Source organism: Antechinus flavipes, chromosome 1 (genome assembly GCF_016432865.1).
Source record: "Antechinus flavipes isolate AdamAnt ecotype Samford, QLD, Australia chromosome 1, AdamAnt_v2, whole genome shotgun sequence".
In the NCBI taxonomy this organism is placed as follows: Eukaryota; Metazoa; Chordata; class Mammalia; order Dasyuromorphia; family Dasyuridae; genus Antechinus; species Antechinus flavipes.
This window is the reverse complement of record NC_067398.1, coordinates 227,291,155-227,305,809: the sequence shown is the minus strand read 5'-3', so window position 1 is coordinate 227,305,809 and position 14,655 is coordinate 227,291,155. Positions and strand designations below refer to the sequence as shown.

Below are 14,655 nucleotides of genomic sequence, written 5' to 3'. Positions count from 1 at the left end.
GAGTAACAGGTCTTAATGATCAATGAAAAATTTTTTAATTTTAGAAATATGAGATTAGATACAAATGGTACTAACAAACATCCAAATTCTCTAAATTTGAGATATGCAATTTTTGAAAGTGAATTTGATACATGTAGTACATCCTTAAGTTTTCACTATATTAAAACTATATTAAAACAGATACCTATCCAAATAGGTAAGATGTGTTAACAGTCATTACAATTTGTATTCTCTTCACAGATTTTTGTGGTCAATTTTATACAGTTTTGATGTATACCTTCAATAACAATGTATTTTGAAGTCCATTGCTTCTTGAAAGTTGTAAGTAGACTTCTTCTCCTGATACAAATAACATGTTCTTTAAAATCAAATTCTTCTGTATAAAATCGAAGGAGCCCCAGCCACAGTTCCCCAACAGATTCTGTATTTTTTCCATGTTCTGGCCAAAAGGCTGGCTAGAAATCACCAAGAAGAATATGTCATGTTCTTTTAAGATATTAAATATAAATAGTTCACAACTTTATCCATAATCTCCTTAGTCCAATCAGAAGACTTTTCCTACAAAATTTTCATTAATTGAAGCTTTTCTTTCATGTTTTTGAAGATAGATTTCAATTATTTATTAATTTCTATACAGTCCCTTTGAGGTACTAAAGAAAACTCACTCCTAAGACTATATTCTATAGCTTAATGGTGAAAAAACTAGAAATATATTTCAAGCAATTTTATATAACATATACCAATATTATATAAATTTTTTTTAAATTTTTAGTCTATAAAATACATCTCTATGTTTCAAAGTAGATTTTCCTAAATGCTAAAAAAAAATTTGAGACAATATGTTTACTTATCTTTAATCCATATAGAATGGCTTGACTATAAATAGCTAGCATTAAAACAGCTCTCTCTGTTTCTTGTAAGTATTTCCTAAGCCAAAGTAAAATAATTTAATTCCTAAATAAAGAATACATTCTGGTAACAATTGTATAATTAAGCTATTCTATCCAATTTTAGGCCATTTGCCCAAAATAATTAGTTCATGTTTTAAAATATTTACATTAACTTTATTATACTAGCAAAATACAAGAAAAAAAAAACCCTGAAAATACATACCAATTCACTTATTCGATCAAAAAAATAAGTATTCCAACCATCGACAATTATTTCAGGTCTTTTCTCCTCTTCATATATCTAAAATTGATACAAAGTAAAATGACACATTCATAGTCAAATAGATTATTATCAAAGATGTGAAGAATGTGAAATCACTTTTGGTTAGGAAGAGAAGGGGCTGGTGAATGTTTTATGGAAGAGGTACAATATGAATTTGTCCTTAAAGGAAGGTAAAGACTGTATGTTTGTGTTCCTTTACCAGTATGGGGGAATATCACAGAATACTTCAATCAAAATGAAATGTGGAAGGAATCTTATAGAGGACATTTCTACCCCTTCCATGTTACATAAGTAGTAAGTAAAGCACAGAAATCAATAATCACTGAGCATTTTGAGGTTTCACAGTGCCAGACAGGAATGATCTCATTTGACTCTCACAATTATTACTGAGAGAAAAGCACTATCATTCTTATTTTGCAAAGGGAACTGAGAATCAGGGAATTTTAAAGACTTGTTCATGGTCATTTATCTGCTAAGAGGAGGTAGTATTTAAACTTTGGTTTTTCTGGATACGAATCTATGCCTTTTCTACTTCTTCCCCAATGGTAGAAAGAAGTAGATTATGAAGGGGCTTTGTGTCTTTTATCTTTGAGGTAACAGGGAATGACAAAATCTTGAACGAGACAAAGATACAGTATTAGACTGGAAAATGACTTGGGCAGTGGTGTTAAGGATAGATTTTATTACTGCTCTTGTCCATCCTTGGTTCTTAAAGGGATAAAACCTCTATGAATCAAATTCAAAATCTGAACCATGTCTTTCAGGAAAATTATATTAAAAAGTTAACTATAGAACCAGGGAATTTTATGTGATTATATAGTCCCACAGTATTTTCCTCACCCACCTCTTGAAGAACTGGAATAACTGGTGGATCTCTTTGTTGAAGAAAGTAAAGCACCATAAGAGTATATGCATATGATGACAAACTTCCTCTCGATGCATCGCCAATATCACACATCTACAAGGAATGGAAGAAGGAAAAATGGAATTAACAGCCTTCTTTTTTTTTTTTAATTAAACCAACATCTTCTATTTACTTTATCATAAATCACATCCAAAGCAGTAAAATATAGAAAAAAAAATCTTATGTGAGTTTTGTAAAAGTCTGTGAGGTATCTTCATTTTACAAATGAGGGAATCAGCAGTGATATACCCAAGATTTTATAGCTAGCAAGAAAGCACTTAAGACCAGGTAATCTTAATCTAGTTTAGTTTTTCCCATGCAACCACTCTATAATAAATTGAATCTATTTAAAAGAAAATAAGCTAACATCAGCTCTGAAATTAAAAAAAAATTTATAATGGTCAGAAAAGTTATTTAAAAGACTAAGATAATTTTATTTCCTAATAAATCATAATGGGTATTTTTTTATATTGCTCACCTTTGTAAATACCTTCATAGTATAGCACAAATATTTCACTCTGGGATCAATGGCAGAATAAGCAGCTAAAAGTTTGGTATTATGAAGGGCCTGTTAAAATAGGAAAAGAAACTATACTTAAAGGCAATCATACATTCGAAGAAAAAAAAAGATTGCAATAGAGGAGGTAATGTTATTCATTTCAGAATTAAAAGGAGATATAAAACTGTGCGTTACTGGGCAAAAACTTGTTCAATACACAAGATGAAATGTAAAGGAAAAAATGATCAAGAATTAAGGAAATGCCTTAGTATCCCTCTTTTATAAGAAGTACTTTATTGATTTGTTTTATTTTAAACATATAATTTAAAATATGGCTGGCATAATCATTACACTTTTCCACTTAAATACCAGAAATACTTCATGAAACGGCAGTATTTAAATTGATGCTAATATGAACAAAAACAAAATGTAAAAGCCTAAGGAAATGAAGTCTTACTTGTCTACAAATTAAGGAAAATATTTGCTCAGAATCTTACCAATGTGTTATACAAACTAATATCCACTTCAAGACCACTTCTCACATGGAAAAACTTGACAATGGGTACTTTTGCTGTAGTAATGGGCAAGACATTTCTGAGTCCTATGATGAAAAATTAACTATCATTTAATATTATCATCCAACATCATTTAATGTAACAACATCAAACAGTCCATAGACAGAAATTCATTTTAATAGCATGGTATTATTCTGTAATTAAACCTGACCCCACATTATATTACTTTATTTACCTTGGTTAAACATAGAAAATGTGGAGCACAACAATTAGGAAAAGTCTTGTGTTTAATTTTGTTTATTGCCCCAATACAAAACTTTCAAATATATCAGAGAAGTCCATTTTAAACACAGATTTAAGTTTTACTTGCTTTTAAAAAATGATTAAAGATAGGAAAGAAAAAGAAAGCTAGTTGAAAATAAACAAATTTAATCATTTGGTGATACCTGGTTTCCTCCAGATAGAAAAGCAAACATGAGGGAAGAAGTAAATTCCCCTGTTTGGGAACATTTATCTCTCTTTGAAGAATGTCAAGGAAAATGCCAACTGTGATGATATCTGGGCAGATTTGGGAACTGATTGAGAGCACCAATTCAATTCATTTGCTCCCATACTTATCTCCCTTTTTCTTCTAGTATGAAAGTTTAATCCTTCCCTTTCCATTGACTCCATTTCCTTTTTAATTTTTCTGCCTTAGAATACATATAATTCTCTCCTATTCTGCTGGGAAAATTTTTTTTCTAATTTTCTTTTGATCCTGCTGCCCTTTCTGGCTATTATAGATTTTATCTCTCACTTTCCTTTTACTGACAGACTTCAAAGAGTGGTTAATTCTTGATTCTTCTCTCCCTCCCCCCTCTAGATTTTCTATCATTTGGCTATCCCTGCCACTCTAACAGAATTAACTATCACAAATTATTAATGACCTCTTTAACTGTTACTGATTTTTCTCTGTCCTCACTATTTGTGAGCAAAGGTATCGAAATCCTTTCCTTCCTTTTCTTTCATAACACTGCACAAAATCTTTTTAATACCTTCCTTAGTTTTTCTCCCTAACCACTCTTCTCCCTACTATCATAGAGAATGTTAGTCCAGGCTCACCAAAGATTTTTCTGTCTTGATACTCTTCAAGGCTCCAACTATCATTCTTATTTACATGAATTCTCCCTCTTCAGTCCAAATTCTAGTACTGTGCCTCCAACTGCCTAGTGGAAATATAACATAGATGTTATATTTTTTTACCATAAACTCTTATCCAAATTAAAGCTCCTTTAGAGCTTTCATTTGGTCAAAACACTACGAGTTAATCATTTATCAGCTTGGACACACCTTTTCTTTATCTCCTACAATTACAACCAATTTGTAGCTTTTAGGATCTTCTCCTTCATTGCTAAAGCAACAACTCTAATTTCTATGCCCATTAACTTTTGTAAGGATTACTGTATAATCTTCTGTCAATCTAATTCATCCTTATCTCTGTAAGATGAATTTTCTTTATACACTCTGCTTTGTAAAACTCTTCAATAGCTGTTACTCACATTTATATAAAATTTTAAATAACTATCCAAGATTTTACGGATTAAGTTCAAATTACTTAGTCTGATCAGAAAATCTATAATAACGGTCAGAAGCGATCACAGAGGTGATTTAGATCAACTCTTACTTTATATTTTTCCTATGTAACTTCATTTAATCTCTTCAAAAAACATCTTTAGTGATTGGGATGAACTATCCTACCAGATAGCTCATTTCACTTTTACACAGCTCTAATGACCATTAAATTCTTCCTTATACTAGGTCAAAATCTACTCCCCTAAAACTTCTCTGTACTAGCCCTAACATTCCCTCCTGGAGCCACATTGGCTAAGTTTAGGTTCATTTTGAAATAAGAACTTTTTTGGAAGGGCCAAAAGAGAGAAAGAAAATTATCGATCAATCTCCTCAGTGAATCTTAAGTAAAATATTAGCAATGAGGTTACAACAACTTATCATCAGGATAATACACTATGACCAAGTGGGAGTTATACCAGGAATTCAGGGCTGGTTCAATATCAGGAAAACTATCAACATAATTGACCACATCAATAATAAAACTCACAGAAATCATATGATTATCTTAATAGATGCAGAAAAAGCATTTGACAAAATATAACACCCATTCCTAATAAAAACACTAGAGAGCATAGGAATAAATGGTGTTTTCCTTAAAATGATAAGCAGCATCTATTTAAAACTATCAGCAAATATTATATGTAATGAGGATAAGCTAGAAACATTCCCAGTAAGATCAGGGATTTGAAACAAGATTTCACATTACACTACTATTATTCAGTGTTGTACTAGAAACGTTAGCTTTAGCAATAAGAGAAGAAAAAGAAATTGAAGGAATTAGAGTAGATATTGAGGAAACAAAACTATCACTCTTTGCAGATGACATGATAGTATATTTAGAGAATCAACTAAAAAACTACTAGAAACAATCAACAACTTTAGTAATGTTGTAGAATATAAAATAAACTCACATAAATCACTAGCATTTCTATATGTTACCAATAAAGCCCAGCAGAGTAAAAGATAGAAAGAGAAACCCCATTTAAAATAATTATAGGCAATATAAAATATTTGGGAGTCAATTATGAAATATTTGCCAGGACAAAGCCAGAAACTACATGAACATAATTACAAAATACTTTTCACTCAAATTAAGTTATATCTAAACAATTGAAAGGATACCAAGTGTTCATAGGTAGGTTGAATTAATATAATAAAAATGATAATTCTACCTAAATTAACCTACTTATTTAGTGCCATGCCAATCAAGCCACTAAGAAATTATTTTATAGAGCTAGAAAAAATAATAACAAAATTCATCTGGAAAAACAAAAGGTCAAGACTTTCAAGGGAATTAATGAAAAAAAAGATGCAAAGGAAGTGGTTTAGATATACCACACCTAAAACTGTGTTATAAAGCAATAATTATCAAAACCATTTGGTAATAGCTAAGAAACAGAATAGGGAATCAATGGAACAGGCTAGGTACAGAAAACATAATGGTCAATGATTATAATAATTTAGTGTTTGGTAAACCCAAAGATTCTAGCTTCTGGGATAAGAACTCAATATTTGACAAAATTTTATGAGAACTAGAAAACTATATGGCAGAAAGTAGGCATTGATCAATATCTAATACCCTATACCAAGATGAGGTCAAAATGGATTACTGATTTAGATATAAAGGATGAAAGTATAAGCAGATTAGTAGAAAAAGAGATAGTTTTTGTCTCAGATCTGTGGAGAAGGGAAAAATGTATGGCCAAAGAAGAATTAGAGAACGTTATGAAGTGGAATATGAATAATTTTCATTACATTTGTAGAGGGCTGAAACTCTTGAGTTGATGCACTGAGGTCAGGACAGCCAAGCTCTTGAGGCTAACTACTGATTGGACAATACTCTATGGGCACATGCTTGGAAAATGGCCTTTCCCACTATCCTGTGGCTGGCTCGATAATTGGTGTATACAAAGAATTGTAGGAGGGACTAGGGGGTGGAGTAAGACTAGCCAGGATCACTTTTGTGGTGGACAAGGAAGAAGGAGGTTGCGTAGATTCTGCTTCCATCCCCCCCTTCACTTCTATCCCTAAAGACCAAGAATAAGGACTAAGGACTTTTGCTTATCCTGACTCCGGCTGATTCTAAGGTATACTGGGTGCTAGCATGGTCATCACACATTAAATTAAAAAGTTTTTGCACATACAAAACCAAATACAGCCAAGATTAGAAGGGAAGCAGAAAGCTCGGAAACAGTTTTTACAGCCAGTGTTTCTGAAAAAGACCTAATTTCTAAAATATAAAGAGAAATGATTGAAATTTGTAAGAATACAAGCCATTCCCAATTGATAAATGGTAAGAATAGTTAATTTTCAGAGGAAGAAATTAAAGCCAAATATTTTTAAGTCATATGAAAAAATGTTCTAAATCTCTCAAAAAAAAAAATTAAGATTAGAGAAATGAAAATTAAGACAAATCTAAGGGACCACACTTCACACCTCTCTCAGATTGGCCCAAGATGACAGAAGAAGATAATGACAAATGTTGGAGAGGATGTGGAAAAGCTGTGATACTCAGACATTGTTGGTGGAATTGTGAACGATTCAACCATTCTGGAGAGTAATTTGGAACTATGCCTAAAAGGCTATCAATACATGCATAACCTCTGATCCAGCAGTGTCTCTGTTGGGTCTGTATTCCAAAGAGATCATAAAAAAGGGAAAAGGACCCACACATGCAAAAATGTTTGTAGCAGCTTTTTTTGTAGTGGCAAGGAACAGGAAACTGAGTGGGTGCCCAACAGTTGGGGAATGGCTGAAATAAGTTATGGTATATGAATGCAATGGAATATTTTTGTTCTATAAGAAATGATGAGCAAGCTGATTTCAGAAAAGCCTAAACTTATATGAACTGATGATAAGTGATCAGAATCAAGAGAACATTGTATACAGAAACAAGATGACTATATTATGATCAACTGTGATGGACTTGGCTCTTCTCAATAATAAGGTTATTCAAGGCAATTCCAATAACCTTGTGATGGAAAGTGCCATCCACATCCAGAGAGAGAGAACTAGGGAAAATAATATATATCATAGAAGAGAATTTCCATCTCTCCCCCACCTTCTGATCCGATTTTTTTTTTTTTGGTACAGCATGATGGATATGAAAATACATGTAGAAGAATTGTACATGTTTAATTTATATTAGATTGTGTGCTGTCTTGGGAAAGGAGGAGATGGAAAAAAATTTGGAACACAAGGTTTTGCAAAGATGAATGCTGAAAATTATGTCTGCATGTATTTGGAAAAAAACACTATAAAAAAAGAAACAACTTTTCAAATATCTTCAAACAGCTAATTATATGTCTCTTCAATCTTCTAGTTATGGTGTCACTTTCATTTTCTTTAAGCTAAACAGCACTACTTTGTTTAATTATTCCTCCTATGATGTTATTTTAAGTTTCATCAGTCTGGTCATCTTTCTCATGACAAGCTCCTGTTTAACAATGTTCCTCTTAAAAATATAGTTTTCAAGATCTTTTCTCCTACTGTTCTTTGAAATGAATCGACTATAGCCAAGTTAATCTTTTGGAACACTGTTTTCCATCCTAATCTTACCCTGTGGTAAACCAATTTAGTTCTACATTATCTCCTATTTTTGAGCCCCTTGACCTCTTGTTTTGTTACTGCTTTACTAAAGCTCAACAGCTATATAAAAGCCTATACCATCTGCCTCTACTTTCTTCTAAAGCTGCAACTTAATTTCCAGCCCAATTATTCATTTCAAACATCTTGCTTTAGATATCATTTAATTGCAAAATTTAATGGTCTTCTCAATTCTCATCCTCCTTAATTTTTGTAGTTTGTGACACTATTGATCATTTTTTCCTCTTGGATATTCTTTTCACTCTGGGTTTTTTGTGACATTATTCTCTTTTGCTTCTCCTGTCTGACTACTCCTTTATTAAATCTACTTCAACCATGTTTTGCTCACTGTGAGTATCCATCAAGGCTCTAGGCTAGATGCTCTTCTCTTTTATCTCTATGCAATATTATTTGTTGGTCTTTTGACTTTCCTGGGTTCCACTAACACAATATGCAGAAGACTGCCAGATTTAGTTTCTTTTCTGAGCTCCAATCCCAATTGCTTGGTGGACATTTTGAACTCAACGTCCTGTGGATACCTCAAATTCAACATTTCCAAAACAGAACTTAATATCTTATTTAAGTTTTTTTTGAAATATAGTTTTTCTTTTTAAAATACTTTTTATTTTCAAAACACATGCATGGATTGTTTTTAATATTCATCTTTGCAAAACCTTGTGCTCCAGTTTTTCTCTTCCCCTCCCCACTTTAGACAATAAGTAATCCAATATAACCACATACAATTCTTCTATATATATTTCCACAATTGTCATGCTGCACAAGAAAAATAAGATCAAAAAGAAAGAAAATAAGAAAACAAAATGCAAGCAAATAATAACAAAAACAAATGAGAATACTAAGTTGTGATCTATGCTCAGTCTCCACAGTTCTCTGTCTGGGTGAAGATGGCTCTTTCCATCACAAGACCATTGGAACTGGCCCGAATCATCTCATTGTTGAGAAAAGCTGCATCCATCAGAATTGATCATCATATAATCTTCTTGTTGCTATGTACAATAGAACTTAATACCTCTCAAATGAAACTATACTTTTCTTTTCTTTTCTCTCCTATTATACTACTGTCCAAGGCTCTACCAGTGACACAAATTTGCCATCTTATTGTCATTCTCAACTCATTCCTCTCTACATCTAATTAGTTATCAAATCATGTCATTTTAATCTACAATGATGTCTCTGGAATTTTCCTCTTCTTCTCCACTGAGAATTACCACTCTTAACTCAAGCCCTCATCAACTCCTGAAAATGTGTTGATTTCCCTGCTTCAAGACTGTCCCTCCTGCAGTTCATTCATTCAGCTGCCAAAGGGATTTTCCTAAAGCATAAATCTGACTATGTCATTCACTTCTATTCAATATATTGCAGTAGCTACCTATTAACTCTTCTGGATCAAACAAAAAGTTTAATATTTTAGAAGTTTTTAATCTCATCCAAATTTGTAGTCTTCTAAAATTTTACTCCCCCTTCTATAGATTCTATGATCTAGTTATACTATCCTACTTGTTATTATTCCTCAAATACTTCATGCCTCCATGTCTCTGCAATTGTCCTGATGCCCAGAATGCTTGCTCTCTCTTCCTCATCTGTCTCAGGATTCTCAGTTGCTTTCAAAACTTACTTCAAATGTTACTTTTTGCAATACATATTTTCTGATCCATTCAGATCCTAGAAGCTTTCCCTCTAAGATTACGTTCCACCTATGTTATCTCTCCTTTTATAATGTAAATTCTTTGAAGATAACATATTGATTTTGTCTTTCTTCATATTCCCAAAATCCAGCTGATAGCTAATATTTAATAAATGTGTGTTTAATAACTACTAACGCTATCTTTCTTGTTCCACTCACCCTGGAATACTCTCCCTTAATCCCTCTAAATCTTTTTCATTTCAAACTCCATCACTTCTATATGGAGTTTCATTCCATAATGAGAGTGCCTTTCTTGTTTAAATTCTTATCGATATAACTGCCCACTGACTGATGCTCATTTTTTAATGTGTCTTACTTTCTCAATGAGACTGTTAAGATGACCAAGTGAGAGGAAGGATTGTGCTGCTATTTATTTTGTAGCACATTCTTACTCCAGTTGTTATTATATAGACTTATACTTATAGTAGGTCTTCAAAAATATTGAATTCAATACAAATAGTTATTTAGTTCCTTTGAACCCATCTCTTCTTGCATTCTACAAAACTTTGATTGAGTCTGACCATCTATTTCTGATCAAAAATTTTTAGTGGCTCTCCATTGCCTGTATTTTTTAACATCACAGGAAGAGTATGATTGGTCCTTAATCTACTTACTTCCTATGGTTCACTCTACTCCATATAAAAATCTGGCTAAAATAGATTATTAGCTATTAAACAATTGGCCTCACTTATCTTCTTTCCCCTTTTGCATTGGTATACAAGCTATCCCTTCTACTCTGGAGAATCCTCTTCATCTCTCTACCTTCAGAAATTCTCTTCCTTCAAAGCCTAACTCCTCCAATAGCATCCCTCCATAAAGCCTATATTGACCACTGTCACTAAACGTGACTTTTCTGTCTTCATATTTTTAGCAGAACCATTTGGATGACTGACTCCTTTGCTCTTATTAAAAAAAAAGGCACACAAGTCTAACTTGTATACTACTTAGCTGTGTATATATTATATCCTCACTATTCAAGTTTTCTCAAATTTCTTAAGGAAAATAATTCTCCCATTTCAGAAACTGACTAGTCAAATAAGTCTCTGTGCCTTAGTTGGCTTCACTGTAAAATAAGGGAGCTTTGAGGATTCTCCTAGCTATAAATTTGTGATCCTATGATTATGTCTCTCTGCATATATTTTTAGGGCCTTTGTACATAATAGGTGTATTATAATTATTTGTATTAAGAATGAATGTCATAAACTTAATAGTAGGGAAAAAATTTTTTTTTTTTTTGCCAAAATTCTGTAGCCATCATCATATTCCTGATTTATCCAAAACTTTGCATATATCCTTAACTTTTAACATTAAATATTGCAGAAGAAATTCTTATTTCTTATGGTTACAAGAATATTGGTTACAGGTCATGGTTCACATTAAATTATTTAACGCAAAATTTATTGATTTATTTGCAAAGTTAAGTTGATATTCCCAGTCAGATGCCTAGTCTAACTTTACAAATGCCATTCTTCAAGAGCTTAATAAATGTGGAAGAGGAAACTTTTTACAATTTGTTCCTCTGGGATGGGGAAATTTTTGTAATTTCATCAATTGTTTTACTGGAAAACATAACCCTATAGAATTTGTATACACTATCTGGAAATAAAAATATTCCCCCACTTGAAATAAATTCTTGGTTCCCCAGTGATCATACCTAAGTATGTCTGTGTACATATATGAAAAACCAACTGACACTCACGCTAACTTTCAATTCCACTAGAAACTTGGGGAGGAAAAGATTTAAGATTTGTCCAGTTACCCCAATGACAGGTAAAGTCTTTATTCAAACTCCTAGAAATAAAGAATACAAAGGAAAAGAAGACTTTAACTCTTAAAGCAGGTGTATGCACTATGAATTTAAGCATTACAGCCATGCCTGTCTTTAACTAAAAGTATGAAAAACAATTCAATGTTCTTTTATGAAGGGGGAAAAGAGTTTACCAATGCTATTTATAACAATAGTGGTAATTTTAAAGTGATGCTAAATATTTAAGGACAAAGAGACTGTACTTTAAACTGATTTAAGATTAATCAATTCCATTCTATGTTTAGCCCCATGTAGATAAAAGCATAAGCTTTTCCAAACTAAAATGCCATGTGTCTCTGATACCTGTTTTCTAACTGAAACCCAAGTCAGTAAAAGATACACACAAAATATTAGAAGCGCTTTCATGGTTTCCTATTCTCTCTTAAAACAGGTCAAAACCATTTTTTTTTTGCATAAATAAATGAAATATTTTTGCAAAAAAGCATCAAGATGGCAAATTTAAAATAATAAAAATATTTTGATTCAATTGCAATGCTATATAGCTGAATTTTTAGGTAATTCAGAAGCTTAATAAAGAGAAGGCAAAATCCAACTAGCTTATAGAGTACCTGAATGTTTTTTGAGGACTCTTGAAAGTTCTTCAATCATTCTTATGCAATCTAATCCCTGAAATAAAAGTAGCAAATCATTACATCAATATTAAAGAGCTTTTCTTAAAATGCTAGCATAAATACAAGTTTCCATTACCTTCAGAAATTCCCAAATTCATTTCAGTTCAGAAACAGTGTGTTTTTGTGGAGATATGAATTTGGAGTCAAAAGACCAGAGTTTGAATGAGAGAACCATGATAAGATATAAGCACTTTGAGGGCAAAGACTGTTTAATTTTTTCTTTGTATCCCTAGCACATAATAGGTACTTAATAAATGTCTGTTGGATCAGTAAGATAAACAAAAATGAGGATTAAAAAAAATCAGTGTGAACATCTTATTATCTTATACCATTGTTGTTGTTCTTCCTTTCTTGAAGAGGACCAATGACTTGATGAATGCAGTGTCTTGACTGTTTCACGAACTGGATTTAAGTGAGACAGAACTGCACAAAGTCACAAGCTCCATTGTCTCTTCCAGAGTCATCAAAGTCCAGTGACCAGACAATTGGCCATGGTCTGGGATTTTATTTTGTGAGATAATTTGGGATTTGGGGGCTAGATTGTTTATTTTATTTTAATCATCCATCCATCTTTTTCAAAAAGCTATGACAATTTACTTTTTGGTTTGTGTAGTTTTCATTTGTGATTTCTTGAAATATAGCTCTGAAAAAAATAGGCTTTTAAAAAAGCCCACTGTGTTTCAAATGGAGTTAACATCTTGTTCAGTCACTTCAGTCTTTTCCAACTCTTTTTGACCTCATTTGGGATTTTCTTGGCAAAGATAATGGAACGGTTTGCCATTTCCTTCTCTAGCTCATTTTAAAGATGAGGAACTGAGGCAAACTGGGTTAAATTTTAGCCTTGGGTCACACTGCCAGTAAGTGTATAAGGCTAGATTTGAATTCAGGAAGATGAGTCTTCCTGACTCTACACCTATCTAGAGTCTATCTATCTCTATCTATTGCACCGTCTAAGTGTCTATGTCTTTAAATCCAAATCATTTTGGCTTTCATTGAATGACCAATAATAACTTGGTGCCTTCAGAAATTCTGAGGATGTGAACAATTCAAGATGATTAAGCACTACCCAACTTCGAATTTTATGGGAAAATATCACACTAGAATATTCAGTAGTTTTCAAAAACTCACTGAACTCACATTACCAGTAACAAATACAAATTATATATGACCATCCATGGACATGTAGTATAAAAGAATATAATATGTCAGTTCTCAGGAGAGAACTGAATTTGAATCCTGGTTCTTGTTATACTAGCTGTGTGACCTTGGCCTCTGAGACTTGGGTTTCCTCACCTATAAATTGGGAATGACATTCTTTTTCCTGCCTACCTCACAAGGTTATCATGAGGGAAGTGCTCTGTAAGTCAAAAAATAATATATAATTGTGATTCCATCATCATTATCATCATCATTATCACCACCACCACCACCACCACCACCACCATCATCATCATCATCATCACCACCACCACCACCACCCACCACCACCATCACCACCACCATCACCATCACCACCACCATCACCATCATCCTCATTATCATCACCACCACCACCACCACCACCATCACTCTACCTCAGCAGTTTCTAGTCCATCAATTGTCATACAGATGTCCAGATCACTCTGTTTGAACCCAAATCCATTTTTGGAGGAACCAAATAAGCTCAACTTGGTGCCTATTAGAAATGCATTATAAATAGTAATTAATTTTTTTGAGGGAATTTTATTTTCAAACAGGCATTCTTAAGAATGATCAACTGAGTTAGATACTTCTGAAAACAAAAAATTAATTATTTTGTGTAAAAAAAAAAAAGCTAAGTTTAGAAGTAAAGCTTTTAAAATACAAAGTTCCCAACTTATTAATAATCTCTGAAAACAAATATAGATCTCACTTAATTTCTGGTTTATTTTAGAATCCCATCTCTTATTTACTTCAAAGTTTTCTTTTATTAAAGGCAAATTATATAAAGCAAGAAAAATGTACATTTGTATCACTGTCAAAGTTTTAGGACATAAAGTTCAAGGTAAAATCTACAGCATCTCCTTACATCTACAGTTACTAAGTTTATTACTTCTTTGAAAAAATTTTTGAGATGTAATTTTAAGTTTCAGTTAAATCTTCAAGTGGAAATAAAATACATGCATGACATTTGTTAATAAAAACAATATTTCAATATTCAACTGATGGTGTACTACTATAATTTTCTATATTAACCACAATACCA

The 14,655-nt window shown here is 32.4% G+C and overlaps 2 protein-coding genes across 5 annotated transcripts in view; one reads left to right on the top strand and one right to left on the bottom strand.

Moving 5' to 3' along the window:
- Nucleotides 1-14,655, top strand: part of LOC127561895 (tubulin polyglutamylase complex subunit 2-like) — an 877,998-nt gene that overhangs the window by 803,073 nt on the left and 60,270 nt on the right. The gene's annotated exons all lie outside the window — the stretch shown is intronic.
- Nucleotides 1-14,655, bottom strand: part of TUT7 (terminal uridylyl transferase 7) — an 88,163-nt gene that overhangs the window by 31,348 nt on the left and 42,160 nt on the right. For all 4 annotated transcript variants that reach the window (XM_051997041.1, XM_051997057.1, XM_051997033.1 and 1 more), the window contains exons 16-22: nt 14,006-14,106; nt 12,369-12,426; nt 3,074-3,177; nt 2,556-2,645; nt 2,018-2,131; nt 1,114-1,191; nt 278-455 (exon numbers count right to left, since the gene is read on the bottom strand). In XM_051997041.1, coding sequence (XP_051853001.1) covers nt 278-455; nt 1,114-1,191; nt 2,018-2,131; nt 2,556-2,645; nt 3,074-3,177; nt 12,369-12,426; nt 14,006-14,106 — 723 coding nt within the window. The remainder of the gene's footprint in view (nt 1-277; nt 456-1,113; nt 1,192-2,017; nt 2,132-2,555; nt 2,646-3,073; nt 3,178-12,368; nt 12,427-14,005; nt 14,107-14,655) is intronic.